General features: G+C 34.3%; 1 protein-coding gene across 1 annotated transcript; it reads right to left on the bottom strand.

The window, feature by feature from the left end:
- LOC128549180 (RNA-binding protein RO60-like) lies at positions 1-27,491 on the bottom strand. The gene is made up of 9 exons (XM_053525688.1): positions 27,134-27,491; positions 20,759-20,960; positions 20,280-20,607; positions 19,844-20,021; positions 16,334-16,499; positions 15,490-15,566; positions 8,514-8,694; positions 4,463-4,718; positions 1-4,379 (listed from the first exon to the last, which is right to left on the bottom strand). The coding sequence occupies exons 1-8, from the start codon at positions 27,399-27,401 to the stop codon at positions 4,517-4,519; spliced, it is 1,602 nt and encodes a 533-aa protein (XP_053381663.1). The 5' UTR covers positions 27,402-27,491; the 3' UTR covers positions 1-4,379; positions 4,463-4,516.

The following is a 27,491-nucleotide window of genomic DNA, read 5'->3' as shown; positions in this document are numbered from 1 at the left end:
CTTATCTGGATTTCATATGCAGTAGTGGGCACTAACGCACGCTTTTTCCTTTTAAATATTTGCAGATCTTTTCGTGAAAAGCTTTTATGTTTTGGCGGAAAAATTTCTGTTTTTCGTGAAATCTCGATACATTTTCGCTTCGCGAATAAATGACAATTAATAAATGACAAATTAACTGCCCTAATTCAAAAGACTTTTGCCAGAGAGAATGCTTCATTTATCGCTTGCAATTTTGATAAAGCTTTTTTTACTAGCAATATTATTAAACATTATACAATGTGGACCTGTGACGAAATTTGTAAAGCCCTTTCCTTTTTATTGAACAACATTTACATCAGGTTTGGGAATGCCGTTTTTAGACAAGTTGTTGGTATTCCCATGGGAACAAATTGTGCACCCCTTGTCGCAGATTTGTTTTTATATTGTTATTAAAGAGACTTTATGTTGAGCCTTTCTCCAGATAAGCAGGCAGATATTATAACTGCATTTAATAATACATCACGCTATCTGGATGATATTCTTAATATGGATAATCCGTTTATTGGTCAATTGGTGGGTACTATTTATCCTAGGGAGCTTCAGTTAATTACAACTAACATTTCGGATACTGATGCTTCATTTTATACTGGTTTCTTTCATTTAATCGACACTCAACCAACATACTGTCTATTCTAGATTTGTTTCTTAAATATTTTTGATTTCATTCAGTTATTTGATTTCCTAAATACATCTAAATTTGTTTTCCTATGAAGAGTACTCACGGCCTAGAATATTATTAAAATAGACCGAAAGACGCAAATTAAGCGACAAGTTCTTAATGAAAGTACACTTTAAGAGATCAAGAAATTAGAGTACTTCTCAATAAGTTTCTTTCCTCTATGTGAATAATAACTAGTTCAGATTTCATTATAAAACATAATTTCTGTAATAATTCAACAGTAAAAAGAATCTACTAAATCTTACTCATAAACAAAAATACTTTTAAGTTTTCTGTAGAAGTACAAATCTTACACATGAACAAAACAATACTAAGTAGTTATCTGAATAGCTGGATAGATATAAAACAAACAATTCCAATACACATGTGCCAAGCATTAAGATAAGATCTCCATTAAAATTTAAAAGTTACCAATCCAGATTTTACAAAGTCGAAAAAAAAACAGAGTACAAAATTTGACTTACCTATAAAAAGAATAGAAATCTTGTCAGCTCCCAATGACATTTATTTTTAACATTCACTTTTCTACGAAGCCAGAGTTTTGGCTTTTTCGGGGTAGCTGATGTGCTTATAAAGGATTTGGAAACGGTTGATTTCTTCGAAATTATCCAATTAAAATCGTATTACAAGTTCAACTGGCCAATGAAAAATACGTACATAAAAACTGGTTCGTCTCGGACCCTAAAACATGATTTGGCAATTAAGCAAATTAACTGCCCGTAATACAAAAATGGTGTCTAAGTAAATCTTTGATAATATAATTTAAACGCTATTTACTGATTAAAGGCCATGTAACTAGTGTGCTAGCCCGCCCGCTTAGCTCAGTAGGTAAGAGCGTTGGTCTACGGATCGCGGGGTAGTGAGTTCGATCCTCAGGCGGGGCGTATGTTCTCCGTGACTATTTGATAAACGACATTGTGTCTGAAATCATTAGTCCTCCACCTCTGGTTCATGTGGGGAAGTTGGCAGTTACTTGCGGAGAACAGGTTTGTACTGGTACAGAATCCAGGAACACTGGTTAGGTTAACTGCCCGCCGTTACATGACTGAAATACTGTTGAAAACGGCGTTAAACCCAAAACAAACAAACAAAACTAGTGTGCTAATTGTAAAATTGTGTTTGATTAAAGTCATGTAACTAGCATGCTAATTGTAAAATGTGTTTGACATCTCAGTTAGATATTTCTGTTTTAAGGTCCTTATGCGTAATCGCAGGTAATGTATTATTAAAGGGATATAGCGTTAGACATCTTCAAGCAAGAGATTTCCAACTTGCAAGTTACGCTATTCAATTATATATCCATCTTTTATTCGTTTAGATCTACCTTAACATGTCATGTCTGGACATGTCGAGTTATTTAGACTCCCAAATACATACAATTATTAGAAATCAAAATTAAAAGAATTTCATAAAATAAAACAAAACTTTACATCCGAATACGTATAGTTATTAAAATCAAAATTATTAAAGAATTTCATAGAAATATACCAAAAAATTACAGCAGAACACAAATGTCACACTTTACTGAGGGGTAAGACAAAGATTGTACTCACAAAAATCATCACACAGCATTTTTCCAATGTGGAGCAACAAAAGTTAAACTGTCGAATGTTGAGAATAACGTCACACTGACACAATTTTAGTCAAATAGAGGCTTTCCAGCTTTTGATGATTGAGGAGACCCCATGTTCCCGTTTGTGCATTATTCAAGGGAAGAGATAAGATGTTATGCGCAGGATATTATATGCGCGTACGAGATAAAATGTCGAACACATAAGATTAGATGTCATGCGCTCGAGATAAGATGTCATGCGCTCGATAAAAGACGTCATGGGCTCAGGATAAGATGATTTAATCTAAACTAAATGTCTTTTTCCTAAACATAACATCGCATTATACAGTGCTGGTATCCTTAAAATATTAACACTGTAAAATTTGATCTTGTTTGTAGACATGGATTTTTCTAAAGAGAATAAAGACATTAAAAGTATTATCAACATTCAAATTATTTGCAACTTTTTTCCCAACAGTATGAAATGCTTAAATTGTCACATTGTCGTGACCGTGAGCAGGGTATACGCGCAATATTAACTGAGAAGGTCGAAAAATCTGCTACTTTAACAAACATGTCAATAATAATGAACTCAATGCCATCATATTTTGATAGAAAATGATTATGTACTTTAGCAAATACAATTTTAGTGTACGTTTCAATGCTGTTGTAAGTGTACATATACGAGTATCATTTCATTTCTAAATTTCGTATTTCTTTAAACTCCCGAGTTGTTAAAATTCAGAGTACGATAGCTTGTGCAATTTCATTGTATACGCTTAAAATGTACTTGTAAAACATAAATCTGATAAGTTATATTTGTAGCTATGTGTAGCGGGCAAAAAAATGAGATATGCAAGATTTTTTTAACATTCATGCATTTATGAAGTTCACTGCACGTACGTGTAACAGTTTGGGATCGCATCGATATTGCGCGTAACAACCTAAATCGAATGTTTAATCAAATCAGATGAAATAAAACATTTTTCCAACTGGTATGAAAATGAGTTAATGCAGATACATGTACTTCTTGTGTTCTTTTCATTCAATAGCCAAGTTTGATTTATTATAAAAACAAATTTGTCGCGGATATGCAAGACAGCCATCACTTATGTTCAGTGGTTTATTCCTTTTATATGATGATTTTTTTTTCAATAAAAAATGTTCTGAATAAAAAATAGGATAGACTTATTTCATTACCTCCACACAGGAAGAGTACATAATATGTTATACATGCATATATACATTTAACATAAAGTAACTTTTAAAGAACAATACATAATGCAAAAATACTTAAAGCTTACTTTGATATTTCTGTCATATGCACATACATACAAATCGTGAGTGAAAACGTCTTGTATCTGTTCATCCATATTATTCTATTGACGCAACGTTAATTAGATAGGGTTTTATGCGTTATATTTTGATGTCACATTTTACTGACGGATATGTTTAATAAACCATTAATTAAAACATAACTGGATGATAAAATTGCTTACTGTTTTTATAGTCTATCAAACATAAGCTTATCTCGAAAATATAAAAACTTTGCAAACAAAATTCGAGCCGTGTTCCTCTTAATTAGAAAAAAGTGTGCAATTTTTTCTAAAAGTCTAAAAATTGAGAATGTCGTTTTTCTTCATTTTTGTTCCCATAATTTTGAAAATAAAAGTGACAAATATTGCCTAGCGCCAAAGACCGTTGTATAACACAAATGACGATGTAAGTTTCATTGCTGTAAATTGAAAAAAAATAAATGAGAAAAAATAAACCGATTTTATCGCTTTTTAACGTGGCGCCAAAACAGACGACGTACATGGTAATGATTGCGACGTCATAGCTAAAAGGTTTCACTAATAACCAAGAAAACAGTTACACATTCATGTCGGGGATAACTTCTTCTTTAATATGATATCAAAATCATTTGCGGGTTGTAAAAAATACAAAGTTCTATTCCACCTGAATGAGAATTTCATAACGTTAAGCAGCAAAAATTAAAATTAAATGGAACTTTATCTTATGTGTGTCTTTCTAACGTCACAACACGTCTGACGTCATGCCTGTTTACGCGCGTCTGTTTATTTTTCGTATACATGGAATATATATCACCTCGAAGTGAGAAAAGTTTCATATTTTCATATTTATTTATTTGAAATTTTCTTCCTACGAGGTGAGATATATTTCATATTCACGTAAAACAAACAAATAAAATATCCTCTACATCTCTTGACATGTCAGTTAGAGAGTTATATTTTATCCATTGCAAACTCAGCAATTAGTCTTGGGGCAGCTGGATCGAAACCAACAATGTCCAACATGTTAGGATCGTCTTTATCTGCGATTGTGAACTGTGTGCAACACATTCCACAAACAATCAGCTTGGCGTTTGGTCTTTCTGAGTACAGTCTATACTTGCACAGAGCGTCGCATGGGTGGACTTTTCCAAGCCTAAAATAGAATTATGTCGAGATTACAGCTTATTTCATTAATCAAAATTATGTTTCGAGTTTGAAATTTGTATATACAAGCAAATATGATGAATTGGTATCCCCGCCGAAAGCGGTTGTGGTGAGGAATGGCAAAAAAATGTATCCTGCAAAAAGTTAAGGATGTTACTAAGAAGCAAATAATTTCATTATTTAAAATCATTTTAACAGAACTTTACATGTTGATAATAAATATTGATGGTAAATTAAAAATGAAAAAATGGGAGCTACGGGGCAGATGCATGCTCGGGATGGTGGGCATGACTGAGTGGAGAGTGAGGTGGAGCAACGGTACAACTTTGCATGTTGATAAAATATTCATGGAAGATTTGAAAAAAAAAAGGAATGATTTTTGTTTGTGGGTGCGGGGACCAAGGCAAGGTGGTGATCAGGTGTGGTTACACAACTTCACATGTTTATAAGAAATGTACATGGAAATTTAATGAAATTCTACCAATCGGTTGGTTTCTTACGTACAAATCTATGGATTTTTTAACAATTAAAGGGCAATAACTCTAACGGAAACTGAATCCCCCCAAAAATGACGGACATCAGCGCAGTATGCTGGTTCATGTTTATTTCAAGTGTTATGAAATTCTACCAGCTACTTACTAAGAAATGGCTGCGGACGGACATTTTTGGGCATTTTTCAGTAAATAAAGGGCAATAACACTAAGAAAAATTGACCAATAAAAAAAAAACTTAACGGGCATCATCGCAGTAAGTTGGTTCATATTTATTTCAAGTTTCATGAAATTCTACCTGCTAGTTACTGAGAAATGGCTGCGAAAGGACGGACAGACGCACGGACGGACAACGCCATTTCAATACTCATCGGCGGGGGATAATAACAATTTTCAGAAAATGCAAATGTAATGTTATCATTATCTTTCTAGTATAAAATTTTATAACGTTTCGTTAACACGTATCCCCTTTCAAATGGTACATTTTTATCCCTGTATCTATCTTTTAATGGATTTTTATAAATTCAAACGATTATGCGGTGCAACCGGCCGCAAAACCTGTTCTGACGTCGGTAAATTGTGTCTTGTTCGTCAGATAGAATAGCAAAAAAGCAAGTTTTTGGACGTTAAAGATATTTTTCATATTTCCATATTTTGTGCGCCATTCAAAAACAAAATGATAAACGAGAAAAAATGGGGTTTAATGCATTAGTGTCAAAACTGTGGTAGATTAGTCTAATTTACGTTCTTTATGTCCAGTCATTTATAAATATCATTTTAATATTAGTGTAATCAAGTGCCTTTTGTAAAACGGAAATAATACTAACTAAATAAATAACTAAATGTATTTCATTACAATGTCTTTTCACGATAGATTGATACGCCTGTAATATTGTATCCTAGTTACTGTCCTGAACCTCTTCAAAATACTTAACTCCATCTTTTGCTGTTCTGTTTTTTTTTCCCTTCACATCCGATCTGCCATTAATGTTTTCAAGTGTTCTATAGAAATACCAGTACCCGATATTTTTTCTACTTTCGTTCCTGTCACCTGGTTGCATTCTGTGCTTCCAAAGGATCTTTTTTACATATTTTATAGTTCATAAATTATTCGCAAGATTTCAGATACTTCTTCTCATTTACAATCTTCATCTGATTTCTTGAATTAAATATATGTTTTTTTTTCTTCAAAAGTTTCATAATATTTCAAAAGCATTGTCTGCGCTTTGCGCATTATACACAGTGCCTTAGATATCTTTTACATGATTCACCCGTTTTTTATCGGCCTTGTTGTTATCGCTCTTGATTTTATTGTTGAAATTAAACAATTTATCCTTAAATCCGTCGGCAGTCAGAAATTTTTACAAGAATTCATAAGGAATTTTGAATCAAATAATACGTTATGTGCAACTATAATTAATTTTCCGAATGGTTCTAAAAATAACTTTAAAAAGTTTAATAAACCTGATCGTGTATAAGTTGATAACACGCATTCGTAGTTATGGAACATATTTTTGTTATTTCTGTATTTGCAATGTTTGTTATTTCTTATACAATCCACATAAAATCATTACAGCAAATAAAAATTTCATCTATTTTTTCATAATTGCTAACACATGACAAAAATAGCTATTTGGTTCTTGACTGCTAATTAATTTTGAGGAGAAAATATAATGTCTCCTATATTTTCTTTATTGACGACCTTTCTTGATATGATATATGAAGACAATCAGCGCAAAACGTATTTGCCAGCGATCATAATACAAAACAGAGTCGCTAGAATTAAATGTCAGACACCTTTTTCGTAATGTTTTCATCTTGTGTAGGTTGATTGTCACTATTTTCAAATGCAAATACATTCGACAACACTTTATAAGTATGTGTGCGATTGTTATCGAAGTAGAAGCAACTATGAATAAAGACCATTTGTAAACAAAGGCCGCTTCGGAATTTTTCCAGAGAGTGGTCTTTGTTCACATGTTTTACTAAATTTGCAGAATGATAAAAGGATTAAAAGAAAACTATACATATGAAGTAATTATATGGATATATCAATTAATATGAACAAACGTACACCTACCTAGACTAAAAGTCTGTTCAGATCAAGTAATCTGTAAGAGAGTGTATTTTTCTTCGTAATGGCATTTTTTTTAAATTTAGAAAACCCCTTTTCCTCTAGGCTCATCTCAAAAAAACTTATTAAATGTGAATCTGAGGTTATTTAATCATTCTTTAGCAAGATTGATGCAGAAACATTCAGAGCCTATGAAATACATTGATTTTGGAGCTTTAATTACTATTATTTGGCATATATTTTCAACAATATTTTGACTGCCAATGACTGAATATCAGGTATGTAACTGAAACATATCTACCTCAGTTATGACGTTAATTTCTCGTAAAATTACGACAGAAAGTTATGTTGGGAGACATAATAGCGAAAACTCTAATGCACTGACCCCAACTGTTTTTTCCTTGCATAATATTCGTATTGAAACATGTTAAGTTAATGTTTTTTGACTATATATATATCACTGACATTGTATATGAAATTGTATGTCATATGTATGCTATGCCAAGGTAAATAAACGGGGTTACCCAGCTGGGGCCTCAAAAATAAAATGTTTTTTCCTTGATCATTTTGTTTATAGATATTGCTAAAAACTATGAAGCTATTTTATTTGACGGATAAATCAAAATTTCCAGACGTCAAATTTGGTTTTGCGTGATCTTTTGCACTTAATAATCGTGTTACATTGTGAAAATTCATTCAAATGTAGATATTGTGATAAAATAAAATGTATGTTTTGCCGTCAAAATTGAATAAAATATGTCAAAATCATTGGCGTTTAACACAAAAAGATGCACATTTACTGTTGCCGGTAGGGGGCGCTTCGATGTCCAAAACTATATATATATACCGTAGAAGAGGGCAGATATATGATATTCAATCCGTAAAAGTGGGCAGATACTATAGAAATGGAACCGTACATCTGGGCAGACTAACGGTACTGGAATTCAAAAGTATCTGCCCACATTTACGGAGCCTTCGTCTCTCTCTCTCTCTCTCTCTCTCTCTCTCTCTCTCTCTCTCCTCTCTCTCTCTCTATATATATATATAACGCAACGTTTGAATGGGATGTATTTCCGTTTATTTATACCGAAAATCATCACAATCTGAGATGGTGCCGAAATCCATGAGGAAAGTAGCGAGCCACGTAAAATCAATTGATTACTTAACCTTTTAAACAATCGCAATAAATCACAAGTTGTATCGTTCTAGCATGACTTACGACGTTTCATTGTCAGTATAAACTACAAACACATCTACATCTTTAATCCGATTAGCCATTGCATCAATCATCATCTGAGAACAATCAGAACGCCCTGAAGGGATAGCTTTCATTTTCTTTTGGACATCCCAAACAGTGTCAGCTTCATGCACATCGATATCTACCATATTCTCACTAAAACCTTAAACAAAAGATCATTCAAATACTTGTAAACTACCAGCTTAAAGAATATGTAACAACTTCTAAACAGAAACAGTTAGCTCCTGGTAACTACGTATTTGCCTAACAGAAAAGAAAACACTAAAAATAAAATCAGGGTAAACTGTTAAGCGGGTAGAATGGTTGAAACTGTAATATTGACAATGCAGAGCTCGGCGTTAGCAAAAAGAAGTGTTATGGAAAAGGTTTCGAGTGAAAACGTTACATTTTATGATCCATCACCAGCTGTTGAATAGGACATCGGACGACGTCCATCGCATGTATAATGTAACATAAGCATAATATAATGGAATATTTATGGTTTACGTGAAAAGTTACATGACTCAATTTAATTTAATAGTCACAACATTTGAAATACTAGTTATATGCATAATCGAAACTTAGCTCTCGGATTCTTAAATCGTACAGAAATTTTATTATCAGACTACAGTTGCTTTATTGGGTGGAATGAATATGCATCTCGAAATGTCTATTTTTAATTATCACGTGATTTGATACTTATATGCATTTATTTGCCATCATGACTTTTCCCATGCTATGTTGGTAAATGCTTATTGGGTACATAATGTCTTCAAAAGTTATTAGTTGAAAGTCATGGCATATTTAATGATTATAAAATATTTACTCATGGTGGTTTAAAAACACACATAGGAGATCTTCAAGACACTGTATCCTTGAACAAAATATCCCTAAATGAACTAATATTTTGATTTTTTAGACGACAATATTGTTTTACCTTGAAAAAAAAGCTGTGATAGTAAAATAAATAAATAAATACAACTGAATATTCATTTCATCTGGAAAAGCTTACTCGTTATACATACTGAATAATAGGTTTAACGGCAATTATACTATATACTTCGACTTATTTCTAATTGGCCACCCTATAAAATATGATTTTATGCGACATATATAATCAAAACAACTAAAGAGTGGTTATTTTTATATTGAACACACTAATCTTTTGACTTACAGAAGGAAACACATATTCATTTACAAAGTAATCCTTTCAGAACTGTAGGTGCAAAAATGGCTAGTGTGCTCACAGCCATCGTGCACGGTATGGTAGGTTGTCATGCAGCGACGATGACACGTAACACAGTGGGCAGACACAACCGCACAATCCACCCAGAGACCGTGCGCAGTCGTTCCCTGCGGATTCCGATTCTTACCGCAAGGCAAAGACTGGCAAGAGGCGCTCACATTTAATGCTTGCAGCAAGCAACGAGCGAACACGCAAATGGCCTGCAAAAGTCCGGATTTAAATCCGATTGAGCACGTGTGGGACCTGTTGAAGAGCAAGGTGCGCGTCCAGTCGCTGCAAACATACCGTATCTCAGTAGCTCACGTTGTTAGATATGGGCGGCTACTACACAACGGTATCTTCACAAACGCATTATATCAATGAAGACAAGGTGCCGTGCAGTAATTGCCGCAGCAGATGGACATACAAATTATTGAAACGAAATCAAGTACGACGTGATTTGATTTTGCAGTTTTTGTTTTTAGGGTGTCCATGTTAACCCTCTGTTAAGTTTCTTGATTTTTGTTTTACCTATTAGGTATAAAATGTATTAAATTTTTCATAAAATATAAAAAAATAGGTGGCTTATTAGAAATTCGTCGAAGTGGATTTATAATACTTAGTGTAGCACTTTTGAATATTTATAGGTACACGTGAACGGGCAGATTTATGAATATGACAATCCAATCGATATCGGGTAGCGACAATTGACCTGGTCGTCTGTCTAGTTCGGTAGATTACGTACAGGAAAACGTTGATTAAACGAGGTAAAACAGGAAATAAATGATAAATTTGACATTAACAACGATACATTTAAAACTGATGTTTTACTATATAGGCAGTTGATCATGTGACACAACTGATCAGCAAGGTGATAATGAAACAGATGTTACGAATTTGTTATTGGTTGTGTAAATGCTTTATAAATGTGAAGTGATTACGCGAAAGCATACTGTTTCTTCAAAAAATATGGTTTGAGAACGAATGCTATAATCTTAAGCGTAAAGGCATTGCATTATTAGGAAAGCTTCATTTATCCAGGACTGTTGCATATTTGCAGTATTCTGACTGTAAAACAATTAAAACATACATGTAGATTGAAACAGGAAGGTGAGGGAAAAAATTGTCTTAATAAAGTACATGTACATCGGTAAGAGACTCAAAATTATTTTGGAAAAAATACGGTTGAAAAGCCTGTTCCATAAATATCTTTATAAGAATGGTTTCAACATTTTAATCGGGTATTTGAAACTAAAATGGAGGATGATGAATTGTCAGGAGTTTAATCCAGAGGAGTCTGAACAAATTTAATTTAAGAATGACATTTCTAATAAAAGAGATCTTAGCAGCGGTAAAATATATCAATTGAAGAAATGTGTCGTCAGGGAATCTCAAAGCGGAACATTTAATCTTATGGCTGGATGTGTTATTATCATTCATTAGAAATATTTTCAAATGATTCACTGTCTTGTAAGCTGTACGGTCGTAAATGTTTAGACACTTCCAAGATGGCGGACGCTGAAAGTCAACACAGGTAGGTGTTCCAGTTTTTCATTGATAACATGTTTTCTTCAACACTTTTAACGGCCATATTTATAGCAAATGATAGCGGAAAAACATGTTCCTCCGCGGCATTATCTAAAAGTTTGTTGATTTCATTGCTTCTCGAATTATATTGACGCAAAATGTGCCAATTTGATGAAATTAAAATCGAATCGAGGAACGCACATTATTTTCGGTCGTATCTTATTCAGTAATCATAACTGTTTGAATATTTCTGTGGTATTTTGAAGCTTTTTGTCGGTTCTTTACGATGGTAATGCTTGATTTTACGAAACATAACTGAAAATATCAAAATTTTTATGATTTTTAAATTGCCAATACAGCGGCGTAGACTATACCAACATATTCACGCTGAGCGGTGTAGACACGTTTTTGTGTGAACGGTTTATACATAGAATTAAGCGAAAAAACTGAACGGTGTAGATACAAGTTAATTTCGGCTATGCTAAAAATGCCATTTAAAAATATATGTAAATTAACTACGCGTTCAAATTCACTTAAAGCTCCAACTTCATTTTTGAAAATGGGAAAAATGAAAGTAAATCTGATCAAACCTATCTCAATGTTCATTGAAATTACAACATACAAGTTTCATAAAACTGATAATGGGTGATTCCCAACCAACTTAATACACCAAAAAATCATATTTTTTAAAGGTGTTGACTTTTCTCATCAGATACGTTAATCAGTGAAATTAAGTTTGACAAAATTACACTTTTGTATCATGTAAAATTTTGTTATGGAAATTTAGAAACATTTATGTATGTAAATCAAAATTAACAATGTTTCGTTTTTGTTCTACGTTTTGCATAGTGTAATCAAATGAAACATTTCTTGTTAACTGACCACTTCCATATCTCTTTCAAAATAACACCGCTATTGTTTAACACAAATCTTACAATAACTATCATATTACAAAGGTAACTATATTAAAAAAATCTTTTGCTAACTACCTTACTTGATTTATACTAATTATTTTTATTTGTATATATATGATAATAATTTTATGCGTAAACCAGAGGTATATCTGATGAAAAGCAACAATGAATGAATGAACACATCTAATGAATGGAAATGTGAAAAAGAATTATTACAACAAACATTATCATAACATATGCATATTGTTTGACCGATTTTTATACCTCACAATTTTTTCTACTGCATCGTTTCTGTATAATGTCCATACATCAGTAAAATAAATAAAAAAAAAAAAACAGTTAAAAATTAATCATTTATTACGGTTAAAGTTTAAATGCAAATTCAGTAGGAAAAGTGGTATATAAAGAATACTGCATGTTCTCAAACACATTCAATGTAAATTTACATAATTATGTGAATATAACTTATACTAGTACTTCTGCTATTGCTAGTGGAGTCAAAGAAAAAATGTCATCAGATACGTTTACATAAAAACTCTAAAGTTAAATTGTCGTAAACTGAACATCAGTCTGAACATCAGTTAGCAAAGAAAGCAGAGTCATTATTGTTCAATCTATACTGCCTTCTGGTCTTGCCATAGGGGGAAGGTTCTTCGATTAAAGATATGATGTTTTCAAAGTCTACCCACAATTCATCAGCTCTTGAAGGCCATCTGAACAGTGGTATCGACCATTTGACACGGGTCTTTTCCATGAACGAAACATGCGCATCCTTTTCATTGGAGTCGACCTATAGGACTTTGCCCACATACTGTTTGCCCTCATATTTAGCCAAAACAAATGATCCAACAACAGGAACTTTCATCTGTCACTTTACGTTTTCATTGTCGGCTTTACTGTCTTGGACTTTATTTAGAAATCTTTATGTTTGGGTTTTCTGCTTTATACTTTTGATATATATTCTCTAGATAATGATTGAGGATATGCACTTGTCTCTTATCACCTTGGTTCATGGGCTTTGGTATCTTTTTCCCAGGCATCTGAATACTGACATGATGTTCCCTTTCAAGGAACTAAATGATTTCTGTTTTCATCATGTTCTCTCTTCGTCGAGTCGTTTTCGACAAATAGGTCTCACTATTTTCGTGTTGGAACTTTTCAGCCCTTTTCTACCAAGACCTGTTTGCTTTCTGATTGTGTCTAACACTTACACTTTTTTACTATTCTTCCACTGACTACTCTCATCATACTCTTTTCATTGACTGAGATGTTGCTTTTTTGTGCTGCCTCTCTCCCTTCAGCAATAATTGCATTTGACATCTCCAGTTTTTTATTACTTTTCTAGAATGATTTTTTACTCCAAGAAGATTCAGATCATGTTGTGATCTAGGCATCATTTGCATTCTTGTTGTATCATTCTCAAACGAATTTGTGCTTGTGAATGGACTCTCGGTTTCCTTTAGCTCCTTTTCCAGGTATGATTAATCATTCTTCTTTTTTCTCTATATATATTCTTTTTTATATTAAGCTCGACTTTTCGCCATTATAGACCTGAAAAATGAAAAAGTACAGATTTTAGCATACGTTCTTAATGAAAGTATGTAACAATATCCTGTGCAAAGCACCTTTTCACATTTGATGAATAGTCTGGACATAGATATGCATTTGATTGTACACAGAAAAAAATCATCAGATACGTTAACCCATTTTATAGCCAACCGTTAGCATCAGTTGTATACATCAGTGTATACACTAAAACCACACCACATGTACATGGGAATATACACCAAACATATTAAAAATCAATGTATGTTTATTCTTAAAACGAAAATTACTGCTGTCAGATACGTTAACAAATGGTCAGATACGTTAACTTCTTTCTGAGTGGCAACAGTAATAACACGTGAATGGCATAAACCCATAATGGAAAACCATGTATACACCATTCAAAACTTGTATCTACACCGTTCAGTTTTTTCGCTTAATTCTATGTATAAACCGTTCACAAAAAAACGTATCTACACCGCTCAGCGTGAATATGTTGGTATAGTCTACGCCGCTGTATTGACAATTTAAAAATCGTAAAAAAGTTTATATTTCCAGATATGTTTCGTAAAATCAAGCATTACCATCGTAAAGAACCAGTAAAAAGCTTCAAAATACCACAGAAATATTCAAACAGATATAAATATTGAATAAGATACGACCGAAAATAATGTGCGTTCCTCGATTCGATTTTAATTTCATCAGATTGGCACATTTTGCGTCAATATAATTCGAGAAACAATGAAATCAACAAACTCTTAGATAATGCCGAGGAGGAACATGTTATTCCGCTATCATTTGCTATAAATGTGGCTGGTAAAAGTGTTGAAGAAAACATGTTATTAATGAAAAACTGGAACACCTACCTGTGTTGACTTTCAGCGTCCGCCATCTTGGAAGTGTCTAAACATTTACGGCCGTACAGCTTACAAGACAGTGATATCGGTCCTTTGATTTTCAAGAAAATTGGTCAAAATCTGCATGCCTTTGCATAAGCAGGGAAATACAAATGACCTGGATAATTATTATTTAGAGGTATCGCCTTGCTAGGAGTATTAAATAAATTGTGTATATTAGTATTTTTACAAAACAAGTTACCTTCTATTTAAGCAAATTGAAACTTTTAGTGCATTTTCATATGTTTGCTTAAATTTTACAAGTTGATTTTCATTATAATATAAAACGGTGAGGTCTATGGCGATCATAGCTGCTGAGTAGTGTGTTTTGGATGTTACCTAATATTTGATACTAAATTTAGTCCAGTTTTGCTGTATGGGTCTGAAATCTGAGGTTCGGAAAAATGAAATAGAATTTACAGACATAGATCTTGCTAAAACATCGCCTCATATTGGGAAATAATTCTGCAAAGAAGTATTTAAATCAATAGATGAATCCCACAGTTATTTACAAAACTCAAAACAAAACCTTTGATCCTGTAATCACCAAAGGCGATCTGTACATTTGAACTATGTACATGCGTCTTTTTTATTTCACAGTTTGTGTATGCTTGCAAAACATCACCTTGGTATTGGGAACATGTGTGCTATGTTACATAAACAGCTCTTGATGGATGGCAGAGTTATAACCATGACACAATACTGGCCCTATCAATCGGGCACATGCGTAAATATTAAAACTAAATATGTGGTATGTGCTTCTACGGCTGGTGAAATTAAGATCCCAATTAATGCGATATTTGTAGAACTGTGCAAGAAATTTATTATCTTAATTAACAAAGGATCATTACCCTTAATAATATGATTTTCCTCTGTTCTAGCAGTAAACATCATCATTGCCGCTGCAGCTGTCGAACAACTTAAATCTCTGAAAATATTTATATCAAAAAGATCTAACATAACAACAAATAAAATACATTAATGCATTAAAAGTAAGAAAAGTAAATTATTTCTGTTGGAAAGAGTTGGTTTGTACTTATTTTTGAGAGTCGAATATGTCAAACGAATATGGAAATAGTTGCAGTTCTTGAATATATTGGTCGGGAGTATAAATGAACATTGCATGTGCATTGGTTTGAATAAATTATAGTTTGACTGCACTTCTTTAGTTTTGACAGTTCCATGCCTGGCCCTTTGGGATCATGGAGTCCATTCAACGCTTCTGCAATGTTTCAAAGTATAGGATTTTAGCCACCTCAGGCAGTTTAATGGTGTGTTTGAATTGTAGCATATCTAACTAACTCTTGTGCACAAACATAATCGACTTGTATCTGTTAATGTTAACTTGGTTGTATTTTACACCTCCAAAGTATCTTCTGACAAATTTCATTACCGCCCTCTAGCAAAGTATGTATCAGTACCACCGTCTAGGTGCATAGGGGATGTTGCGCATTTCATTACCTTTCAGGAGCAGACTCAATTAAGCCGAGTGCTATTATGTTACTTGCTTGTGGTTTAAGGTTCCAAAGGAACTTTTCAAAGGTTTAATGCTGGTAAGACTGCACATTTTAATAAAATACGTTTTAAATACAATGTAATAGTAAAACGATTACTGATTATTGAAGCAATCACACGAAAAAGTGTATTTGGTTTATATTATTTCTTAGAAAAATGAAGTTATTCATCACGACTTACGTGCATCCAAGAACAGGTTGCGACATAGAGGCACTAACATCTACTGCAAGGTAGAACTTTTTTCCAGTAGGTGCTACAGTTTCAAATGCTTGGTAGAATGCTCGGTCTAAGGCTTGAACTATTTTCTGGTTTGGAATCCAAGAAAGAGAACCTATGTCACCACGGCCTACAGAAAGAATAAGTACACTGATTTGAATTTTAAAGATACGGATCAGCCTACGCGAAAACCCACTTTCCGGTTTGCTCGAAGGAAAATTATTGCAAAGCGAGGAATTCCTACGATAACTGCTTCTGACTCGGATCACCGTCGACTGTATTTCATTACTTTAACGGAATTCCATCAAGTCACTTCAAAAAATTACTTTGCGGAACTCCGAGTTAAAATTATACAAGTACAATATAATCTTTAGCGGTACTTTATGGCTACTCCGCCCGATTTTGCGGCTATAATTAATTCATAGGTCATTTCGAGTACCGTGAGATGATTTTGCGAAACTTGGAGGCTATATTTGTTTACCTTGGATGGACGTTTTATATAATAAACTTATTCTTTCTAGTTTTTAGATACATTAAATATGAAATTGAAATTGTTTCTGACTGTGTGAATTTAATCAGGAAAATATGTAACTTGTATACAAAACTACATAAAGCTTAAAATAACGGTTGTTACAGCATGGTATTTTTTCATATAGTAAAATCACAGGAGAAATGATTATTTTTCAATATTATATTTTTCATTCTGTATTTATACGTCTGTTTTTAAAGATTTCATACAGGATAATCAAATATCTATATATAGAGACATTCATAAGTTTAACACAAGAACTGGAATTTATAACTACGCATGATAATAAGACATGCAACATAGCAAAATCGTAAGTAATGAAATGATCATTCATATAGTATGCAAATGAAATCGACTATGTACGTAATAAAACATAACTGCATTAAATGGTGACATGACATTCATTTAAATCAGAATTTGTTGTTTATACATGTTTACGCATAATTACGCATTTTTGTATAACAAACATTTCCAAAATTATACATGAATACATTAAATGAAAACCAAACATGAAAGGCCATCACAGTCAACAAAGTTGATCAAAAAAGAATAATTATTCGAAATGTTATGACGTTTTTATAGTTTCCGCCCATTTGATGTTTTCAAATATGAAATTTGGATCTAATATACATTTAAATAAAAATAAATTCATAGAAGTCTTAACATTTCGCGGAATACAATAACGCATTAGGTAAATGCGTATTTAAAATGACCTTTAGGGTAGAAAGATAATAAAAACCTCCATGGTCAGCAACACTTCACACTATTATGACAATCTAAACATACTAAACTCGGTACACTGTGGATTAAAATGCCTTTTTTCGTGAAATTTAATAATTATATATATTTATGTTTTTAAATTATTTCATTTTATTTACAACGCTATGTAGCTTAACGGATTTGATGTGTTTTTTCATTATTGTCTAAACTTTTTCGCTAATTTATCAGAATAAAATACACATAACTTATTTAAGTACTTAAAATTAATTTGTTGTTAGTGAATGATATTATGTAAAAAAAAAAAAGAACTTTGTCGTAACGTTGCAAAAATAATCAATATTTTTATTGCGTAACCAGGCTTTCGAAATTATATCACGTATATAGGGAGATTGCTTAAGATTTTTTGGATGTTTTATAGATAATGTATATAGTAACAATCCATTATTTTTTCGATTTTTCTTAATGTAAGGTAGAAAGTATCAAAACATTAATCACAAGCGTTGTGGTTTTTTTTATACATTAATCATATTAACTTTAGTTTAGTTTAGAGTTTATTCATTTATTCCATAAGGCTATTAGCCCATCATGGTATAACAAGCATACAATCAGATATGACAAACAGTGAAAATGTAAGACAGAAAGAGTGGTGGGGAAGTATAGGAATGGTATTCGTCTATCCGTCCATAACAACTGTGTCCGCTCTATATAACTTAACCCCTTGAAGGATTTTCTTGGTTTAAATAATAACCTCATCGAGACACTGTGCAGAACTAATAAATTATCCATCTCTCCTTAAGGTCAATGCCACAACTCAGGGTCAAATGTTTGAGCCTTCCATTTTGTAACTGTTCTCTATCTCCTCAACCCCTTGAAGGAATTTTATGAAACTTGGCTCAAATGATCTCCTCATCAGGACAATGTACAGAACATAATAGTCAGCTATGTCGGCTGAAGGTCAAGGTCTAAACTCAAGATCAAATTTTTGAGTTTTCCATTTTGTGTCCGCTCTGTATTATCTATACCACTTAAAGGATTTTCATGAAACTTAGGTTAAATAATAACCTTATTAAGACAATGTGTAGCACATATAAGTTAGCCATGGCGGCTGAAAGTCAAGGTTATAACTCAAATTCAAATGTTTGAGCCTTCCATTTTGTGTCTGCTCTGTATCTCCTAAACCTCTTGAAGGATTTTTATGAAACTTGTGCAAAACACATGAATCGGCCATGTCGGATCAAAGTCAAGGTCACAACTTGAGGTCAAACGTTTGAGCCTTCCATTTAATGTCTACTCTGTATCTCGTAAACCCCTTGAAGGATTTTCAAATTCATTGATGCGTCATACATCGACTATAAAATATACTTAACAATGTCAATGCTTCCAACCAATATCATCACCCCTTTCACTATCCATAACAGCGGCGTAGATGGGGGTGCGGGTGTGTTGAGCTGTTTTCCAGACGTCCTTGTTTGTTATGTTTTGGGTCTTACGCCGTTTTTCAACAGTATTTCAGTTATTAACGGCGGGCAGTTTGCTTAACCAGTGTTTCTGGAATCTGTACCAGTCAAAATATGTTCTACTCAGTTATCTGCCAACTTTTCTAACATGAGTCTGAGGTGGTTTCAGACACAATGACTTTTATCAAATCGTCACGGTGAGCATAAGGCCTGCCAGGGTATCAAACTCGCTACCCCGCGATCCGTAGATCTGTGCCTTTCATTTGAACTAAGCGGGCGGGTGATAAACTATTTATCAAGAAAAGCAAACAAACAGACACCTGAAATCTTATTTCAGTAAGAAATGTTAAAAAAAGGAAAACGATTTTATCAAAATAGCATCGAGTGTTATGAAACTTAAATAATACTACTGGAAGCGAGTATAAAGTAACACTGACGTTTTATGTCAGAAAAAAAAATTGTTGTTGAATAATGGGTAAGTACAAAACAACGGACATTATGTTAAACTAAGTGAAAGTTAGAGTTATAACGCATAAATTGCACATGGTATAATCATGGCGAGGGTATTTTGAGCCTGTAAACAGTTACAGTGAGTAAAAACTGAAATATGGGCTTGCTGAGAATCGTTAACAAGGTGTCTGCACACGACGCGGGGATATCGTCTTAACTCTTGTGACCTCCGTCACGGCGAACTTAAAACACTTAAACTAGAATGCAATGGTACAGAGCAAATATGTATCCGCTACGGCATATTGTCAAAAGATCTACCTTTTTTATAAGTATCCAGTGCTAAAAGGATGCTGAAGGGATGGAGAATATTATTCCTCCTTTCCTTAGTATTCTCGTAAGAGGCTTCAGTTTTAACTACCTTCCCGTCTCCTCCATAGTTAATTGTTCCCATTGATGTTTCTGCTAAGATGTTGATCGAACGGATCTTATTCAGCACCTTTATTACAATGTAAATGTTGCTCAAGCAAGACAGATGAATACTCTGACATAATAGAGAAATTATATACCTAGCTCTAGAAATCTTTAGTGATAATGGTTCATGGTTTAGTGATATAGTCTAACCTGAAAACAATAAAATTTCTACCATACTATCATAAGATTTACCTGAAATCGTTCCTTCAAAAGGAAAAGAAGAAACTATTAGAAATAGCCTAGTCAGTATATTTCATGTACATATTATCGAAAGCTAATTTACCAGCTCTTCATCTTCAGTATTGTCAGCAAACATTCCATAGCTGGTCATTCTACCAATGTTTTGTATGGTGGCCTCAACTGGCATATGGGGAAGCAGGGCACTCCAAACTTCTTTGCTTCTCAATAAGTCTGAGTTACATTGCTCCCATGATAATTTGTTCTCTGTAATGATGGTGCAGAGATGCTGTCTCTTCGCGCATCGTCTCGCTGTGTCACATATTTGAAAGAGATTTGCAATTCTGTCAATCGTTGTGCGCGTGTCAGTATCAACGTCTGTGACATTATCCAAGTACATTTCACGCGCCTTGACCAAGCCTTTGGTAATATACCTTCATAGAAAATTAATAGGTAAGCTATTATATATAGTAACAAGATTTTTTTTCACTAGAGAAACAATAAATACTCTATTCTAATAAACCTTTTAGGTTTTGTTCTGTTATGTCTACATTTCAAAATAGTAAACTGTAAGTTGATACATACCGCAATATGAATCCAATGGCTTTATCGTCCGTACTTGTGTGCGCTAACTTTATTACATCTTTGTGTGACCATTCTCCATGCTTTCTGTATTTTGTAACTAGACGTGCGAGTTGTTCAGGCTGTTTCGCAAAGCTTGTGTACCAGCTGCTTACAGCACGCTTGTGGACCCGTCCCCAACCAGGATGTTTAGATGGTTTAGATGCTGAAAAAATAACATCAAGCATTACATATACTCTTTTTTAAGTTTTGACATATTGTTTTAATTTATTAACCGTTACATATCGCATGGTAGTGTTGTATTACATTGTATTGCTGTTTAGTATAATGAATATTTAGTTTTACAACAAGAAGTGAATTCAATGTGGTTTGTATCTTAAGAGTTTAGGAGTTGTTTAGTTACCTTCCAGCACGTGATACTTATTTGCTCTTAATGATAAATGTGTCAACTTGTAAAAAACATGTAAGAAAGATTTTCTATTGTTTGAAAATATCTATGTGCCCAATTCAATGTAATATAATAAACACTATTTCTTACAACATCAAACTTCTTGTTAGTATTATTTGTTCTGTGTTTTACATAGCTTTAGGGTAATACCAGTGGGGAGAATGCCACAAAACGTACATCTCACATAATTTAAAAAAAAGACTAAACTATAAATGAAAGTGCAACTACTACAATTTTCACGTGCTATAATTCAAATCATATACAATTTTCTTTCGTTTTCGTTAGACACATAACTAAATGCATAATGACTTCCTTGAAAATAGTAAGCTGTTCAAGCTGTCTTCAAACCACTTGCCTCTCATCGATAATAGTTCTAGACTCACTCGGGGTATTGAATTCTTCATGTTAGGAAGCTATCCAGCTGGCTAACGAAAGATCGGTGGTTCTACCCAGGTGCCCGGTTGTGATGAAATAATGCACTAAGGAGCATCTCGGGTCTTCCTCCATCATTAAAGCTGGAAAGTGGTGGACGGATAGCCCAGTGGTTTGCACACTGGCCTTCCAATCCTGAGGTCGGGGGTTGGATTCCCGGCAGCTACTTGGGAATTTTCAGAAACGCTTTTCAGTGTTTCTCACCCAACTAGAGGTGTACTGGTCAGGAACCCAGGCAATCCTTGCGTATATCAGTGCTATACACTGGGCACGTTAAAGAACCAGGCTGTCTATTCGCAACAAGCTAGGCTAAGTTAGCCGGACAAGCCTGTATCTGATTTCTGATCTCTTTGTCGTGGAGGCTTTGTCTCACCCTGTCCCTCTGTTCAGATCGCTCTGTGTCTGTACTAGTAGAGGATGAATTATGCGCTCTGTGTGGCTGCATTTGAACTATGTAAAGCGCCTTTGAACGTGAAATTGATCACGAAAAGGGCGCTATATAAATCTGGTATAATAATAATAATAATAATAATAATGATAATGATAAAATGTCTTTAAATAGGAAGTAAGGGGCCTCCGTGGCCGAGTGGTTAAGGTTTCATCGATGTTAGTTCTAGCCTCACTCGGGGTATTGAATTCTTCATGTTAGGAAGCTATCCAGCTGGCTAACGAAAGGTCGGTGGCTCTACACAGGTACCCGGTTGTGATGAAATAATGCACGGAGGAGCATCTCGGGTTTTCTTCCACCATCAAACTGGAAAGTTGCCATATGACCGATAACAGTGTCGGTGCGAGGTTAAACCCAACATAACAAGTGAATGAAATACAAAGTCACCTACTGGAAGGCACCTAATTTTCTTAACTGCAGTTTAACATAATGAACAGATATCTGTCAATGATGTATAAACAATATTGTACGACATATACAATATGTTATAACAAAACACTTGGATTAAACTTAGCATCTATAAAATCTGACAGTTGTTTTCATATAGATTTGTTTCGGCCAACAATAAAAAAGTAGCATATAAATTATTTATAGTAACAACAAAGGGAAATTAATCCTAGAAAAAATCTATATAATATAAGTCCACAAGAAACTCCTCACCAGGTAATCTAGGTCAAATACACCAAGACATTGGATGCAACATGCATGTTGTACCACAGACAAGTGGTCAGGATCAGTAATAAAAAGTAACAATACAATTTATAGTAAAACAAAGGGACGTTATTCTAAAAACAAGGGTGCCTCATTTTGGTGAACATTTGTGCCAAGTTACATCAAAATCCCTCCATGCATGAAGAAGAAATGCTCCGGACAAAGTCATTCTTGAATCTGGCTTTTGACCTCGAAGTGTGACCTTGACCTTAAACTTAGTGACCTGGTTCTTGCGCATAACACTCCGTCTCATAGTGGTAAACATTTGTGCCAAGTAATAGTAAAATCTCTTCAAGGATTGTTGAGTTAAGACTGGACCTGGTTCTTGCGCATGACAATCTATCTCATAGTGGTGAACATTTGTGCAAAGTTACATTAAAATCCCTCCATGCGTGAAGAAGAAATTCTCCGGACAAAGTCATTCTTCTATCTGACCTTTGGCCTCTATGTGTGACCTTGACCTTAGACCCAGTGACCTGGTTTTTGCGCATGACACTCCGTCTCATAGTGGTAAACATTTGTGCAAAGTAATAGTAAAATCTCTTCAAGGATTGTTGAGTTACAGACTGGACAGGAAGAATGCCCTTTTGGCGTTCGTCTTCCCAGTGTGACCTTGACATTGCAGCTAAGGGTCCGGGTTTTGCTCATAACACGTTGTCTTATCCAGGGGAATATTTGTGCAAACTGATATTTAAATCCTGTTTTGCATGACAAAGGTATAGACCGAACAGGAAAAAAATCCAGTTGACCTTTGATCTCTAAGTGTGACCTCTACCTTTAAGCTAGGGCTATGGGTGTTGCGCATGACAGGTTGTCTCATCATGCGGAACATTTATGCCAAGTAATATTGTACTCCCTTATTACATGATAGAGTTCTGGACCGGACAGGAAAAAGCCCTATTGACCTTTGACCTCCAATTGCGACCTTGACCTTTGAGCTAGGTTTCCGTTTTTTGCGCATGACACGTCGTCTCATCACGGGAAACGTTTGTGTCAAATACTATTAAAATCTCTTCATAGATGGCAGAGGAGTTATGGACCGGACAGAAAAAAACCCTGTTGACCTTTGACCCCCATTTGTGACCTTGACCTTTGAGCCAGGAGTCTGAGATTTGCGCATGACACGTCTTCTTATCATGGGGAACATTTGTACAAAGTGATATTTAAATCCTTAAATGAATGACAGAGCTATAGACCGGACACGAAACAGACCTTGTTCATGCCATGGTAACATTTGACTGCCAAGTGTGACCTTGATCTTTGAGCCAGGGGTCTGAAAATTGTGCATGACACATTGTCTTACTAGACATTTGCGAACTAAGTCGAAGTGGACTGTGAACACCTAGCACGATCGATATTTTAAGGGGGTGGGGGCATCTCAAAATTTAAATAATATTATGTGCAGACGAAAATATATGTCCATAATTTAAATAATAATAATATGTGCAGACGAAAATACATGCCCAAAATAATGATAAGGTTCGTCTTAATATTTTGGTGGTGTCCGTATTATTACAACTTTTTAAAAGCAGAGTTTTTCCCTTGATTTGGTAAAAAAATGAAAATGCTTTTAATTGCTAGAATTACCAAACATCACATAATAGTTAATTAGCACATGATATTTATTCATATGTAGTATTACTCCCTTTACCCTGTAAAAGCCCGCCCGCTTAGCTCAGTAGGTAGAGCGTTGGTCTACGGATCGCGGGGTCGTGAGTTTGATCCTAGGGCGGGGCGTATGTTCTCCGTGACTATTTGATAAACGGCATTGTGTCTGAAATCATAAGTCCTCCAGCTCTGATTCATGTGGGGAAGTTGGCAGTTACTTGCGGAGAACAGGTTTGTACTGGTACAGAATCCAGGAACACTTGTTATGTTAACTACACGCCGTTACATGACTGAAATACTGTTGAAAAACGGCGTTAAACCCAGAACAAACAAACAAGTTTACCATGTAAATGTAAATCATTTCCCCTTGATTTGGGAAAAATAGTGATTTTTGACGGTATCTAAGTAACTATAAGGTAATGGCATACCAATTTTGTAAGGGTCTATTTATCAACCAGAGTTATGGCCCTTTAGTTATTTTACAATCTGTAAATTCCAACATGACAAAGTAACTTATTGATGAAGTCTCGTGAAATTTAACACAAAATTTATATAGACCACTGAACGATGGTGATGCATGCGTATCTTCCATCAGAATCTCTTCAGTAACTGCTGAGTTATTGCCCTTTAACTGTTTTGAAATTCATTAATTTCTACTGAACGATGTCGTCTATTGATGGATCTTCACGAAACTTATAGATCAGTACAGAGCAGAGATTGTTCTCGATTCTTAAAAATAATAGTGTGAGTATAACTTGTGTGTATCTGCAAAGAAGATATCATTCAAAATACCACCCCTCATTCACAAAACAACCTGTTTGGGATATAGGTTTGGCTTTGTGTGAGCAAAAAACATTTGTTTTATACATAAAACCAAAACTTTGTGGTCTAACATCATTACACCTTATTAGAAATGTTCTTCTGTCAGCATTATAAATTGTGCATCTGATACAAGGTATCAGTGTGTGCTAGTGTGACCGCCCAGTTTATCTCCGTGGTCGTAGTCCGACGTAAACAGTTTTTGCTTTGAACACTCCAGGGATAACATTTATCGCCCGATCTTTGGTCAGAATCATTGTCTTAACAAAATGTCGGACAAAAAAGATGTCTATGATATATCAAATTCCAGATAACACTTTTTCTACATTTATAAAGAGAAATGTTCTGACAAGTATGCATGTATAAATATGACATCTGGCGTGTTAAGGATGTTTTTTCTATGATTCATTTTACTTTCCTACCTTTTAACGTTAGATGACCAAGTTTCAAACTTGATTTTGAATTGATTGTGGCAAATATTATGACTGTGTTTCATATAAATCAGGTCAATAATTTAGTCTGTATGGTGTATACAAGGGGTTTTAGTGGATACAAAGTTTTTTGTTATTTGGCTCTATGACCTAGATTTTTATCCCCTTTCAAATTCAGCATACATTTTGACCCGGTTTCATAACGTCCAGTAGAACATATTGCCTCTACAGTATTAACAATGTTTTATTGTCTATGACATAGCCTCGTGAACCCGTTTTTAATCCCAGAAAACTCCAAAACGGTATCTAGACTTTATAATGTCAAATATTCTAACTAGGTAACTAAGCATTTTTAAAGATCGAAAATATGGGTTGACGATGTTTTCTATAACTTCATCTAATGACCTATAGATAATCTAGTTTCAACGTAATGTAGATTTTATTAAGACATATTCTGACCAGGTCGTATATAGATCTAGTAGAAAAAAAATGGAATATAGAATGTTACCAAGGTTTTTCTATGATCTGACCTCGTCACATAATAACCTAGTGTCAAACTCTGTCGAAATTTTCTACACAGCATTAAGTTTCATTACGATTGGACTAGAATTGCAACCACTAGAGTGCTAATAGTGAAATTGTGAACGACGAACGACGACGGACGAAGATGGGCACAAACACAGCACTAAAACAATAGCTCACTTTAGGCTCAGATGTGCTAAAGTCTTGGGTGTGCAACTCCTAATGTTGAATAAAATTCCCACACAATTTCTACTTTTAGCGATACATGTATAACAAATTTTCTCTGACGGAAAGACGGACTGAAGAACAGACGAAGCCAAATCTACATCCACATCGCATATTGGTGGCATAATAAGCCAGTCATATCACCATTCCGCGCATAATAAAATAAAGTAATGTTGAGATGGTACCGTGAACAATCTATCGTCATAGGTGTTCACACTCCACTTCGTCTTAATTCGCAAATGTCTATTATGAGGTACATTTGTGCCAAGTAATATTAAAATTCCTCCATGGATAACAGAGTTATGGACCGGACACGAAATTGCGGACGGACGGACAGAGGGACGGAATGACGGACGGACGGAAAAGCGCATTCCTATAGTCCCCGAAACTGCTTTTCAACAAGAAGGGGACTAATTAATAAATAAATTGATTATGAAGTTTGATTTTTACTACGTAACGGTCGGACTATTACAGACAAAATATATATTTCCAAACAAATCTAGTTTTGCTTCTTTTTCTGGAAGAAACGGGATATATATTTTGTATTTATACAATGGTCTATGTGGGGTTACGATAGTTATAAAACTTACCCGAGAGAAGGTAACACAACACCCTGAGTGTCCCAAACACTACAGTTAACACAACTGTAACTAAATGCTTTTTAGAAAAAAAAACAAAACAAAAAAACATTTACAACATATTTCAACAAATACTAGTATGTAAAAGTAAAATACCACAATCTTCTCTGCTCTCTAGTTCACAATAGTTGATGAATATAAATAGATGAGTTGGTATTCTGCAGACCTCTGACAGAATAGCATAGGCAGCTCTTTTCGTTGCCTTGTCATTACATCTGGCAAGGATTGCATAGGCTAAAAGCAGTGAGTCTTGTTTAACGCAGCGTCTGTTGACACTTATTTCTCTTATTATCTGGACAGCCTCTATACTCTTATCCTCACTAATCAGTCTGAAAACATAGAAGAAATATTGTGGTTCAATCATTCTTTCACAATAAGTCAAATCCTGCAATCTCACAGATACACGTCCGGATAACAATCTAGATAACACCTTTCTGTGAACTAAGATATTTAT

Source organism: Mercenaria mercenaria, chromosome 15 (assembly GCF_021730395.1).
Source record: "Mercenaria mercenaria strain notata chromosome 15, MADL_Memer_1, whole genome shotgun sequence".
In the NCBI taxonomy this organism is placed as follows: Eukaryota; Metazoa; Mollusca; class Bivalvia; order Venerida; family Veneridae; genus Mercenaria; species Mercenaria mercenaria.
The sequence above is the reverse complement of the archived record's forward strand: the minus strand, read 5'-3'. Positions and strand labels throughout refer to the sequence as shown.

Bases quoted from the DNA above. Each gene is read 5' to 3' on its own strand.
- LOC128549180 (XM_053525688.1), bottom strand. From the start codon at position 27,401: ATGATTGAACCACAATATTTCTTCTATGTTTTCAGACTGATTAGTGAG. The intron at 16,500-19,843 runs GTAGATCTTTTG...TTCTTTCTGTAG, and splicing joins ACTGGATACTTATAAAAAAG to GCCGTGGTGACATAGGTTCT. The intron at 8,695-15,489 runs GTAATGATCCTT...CTTTTGTTTAAG, and splicing joins GGAAAATCATATTATTAAGG to GTTTTAGTGAGAATATGGTA.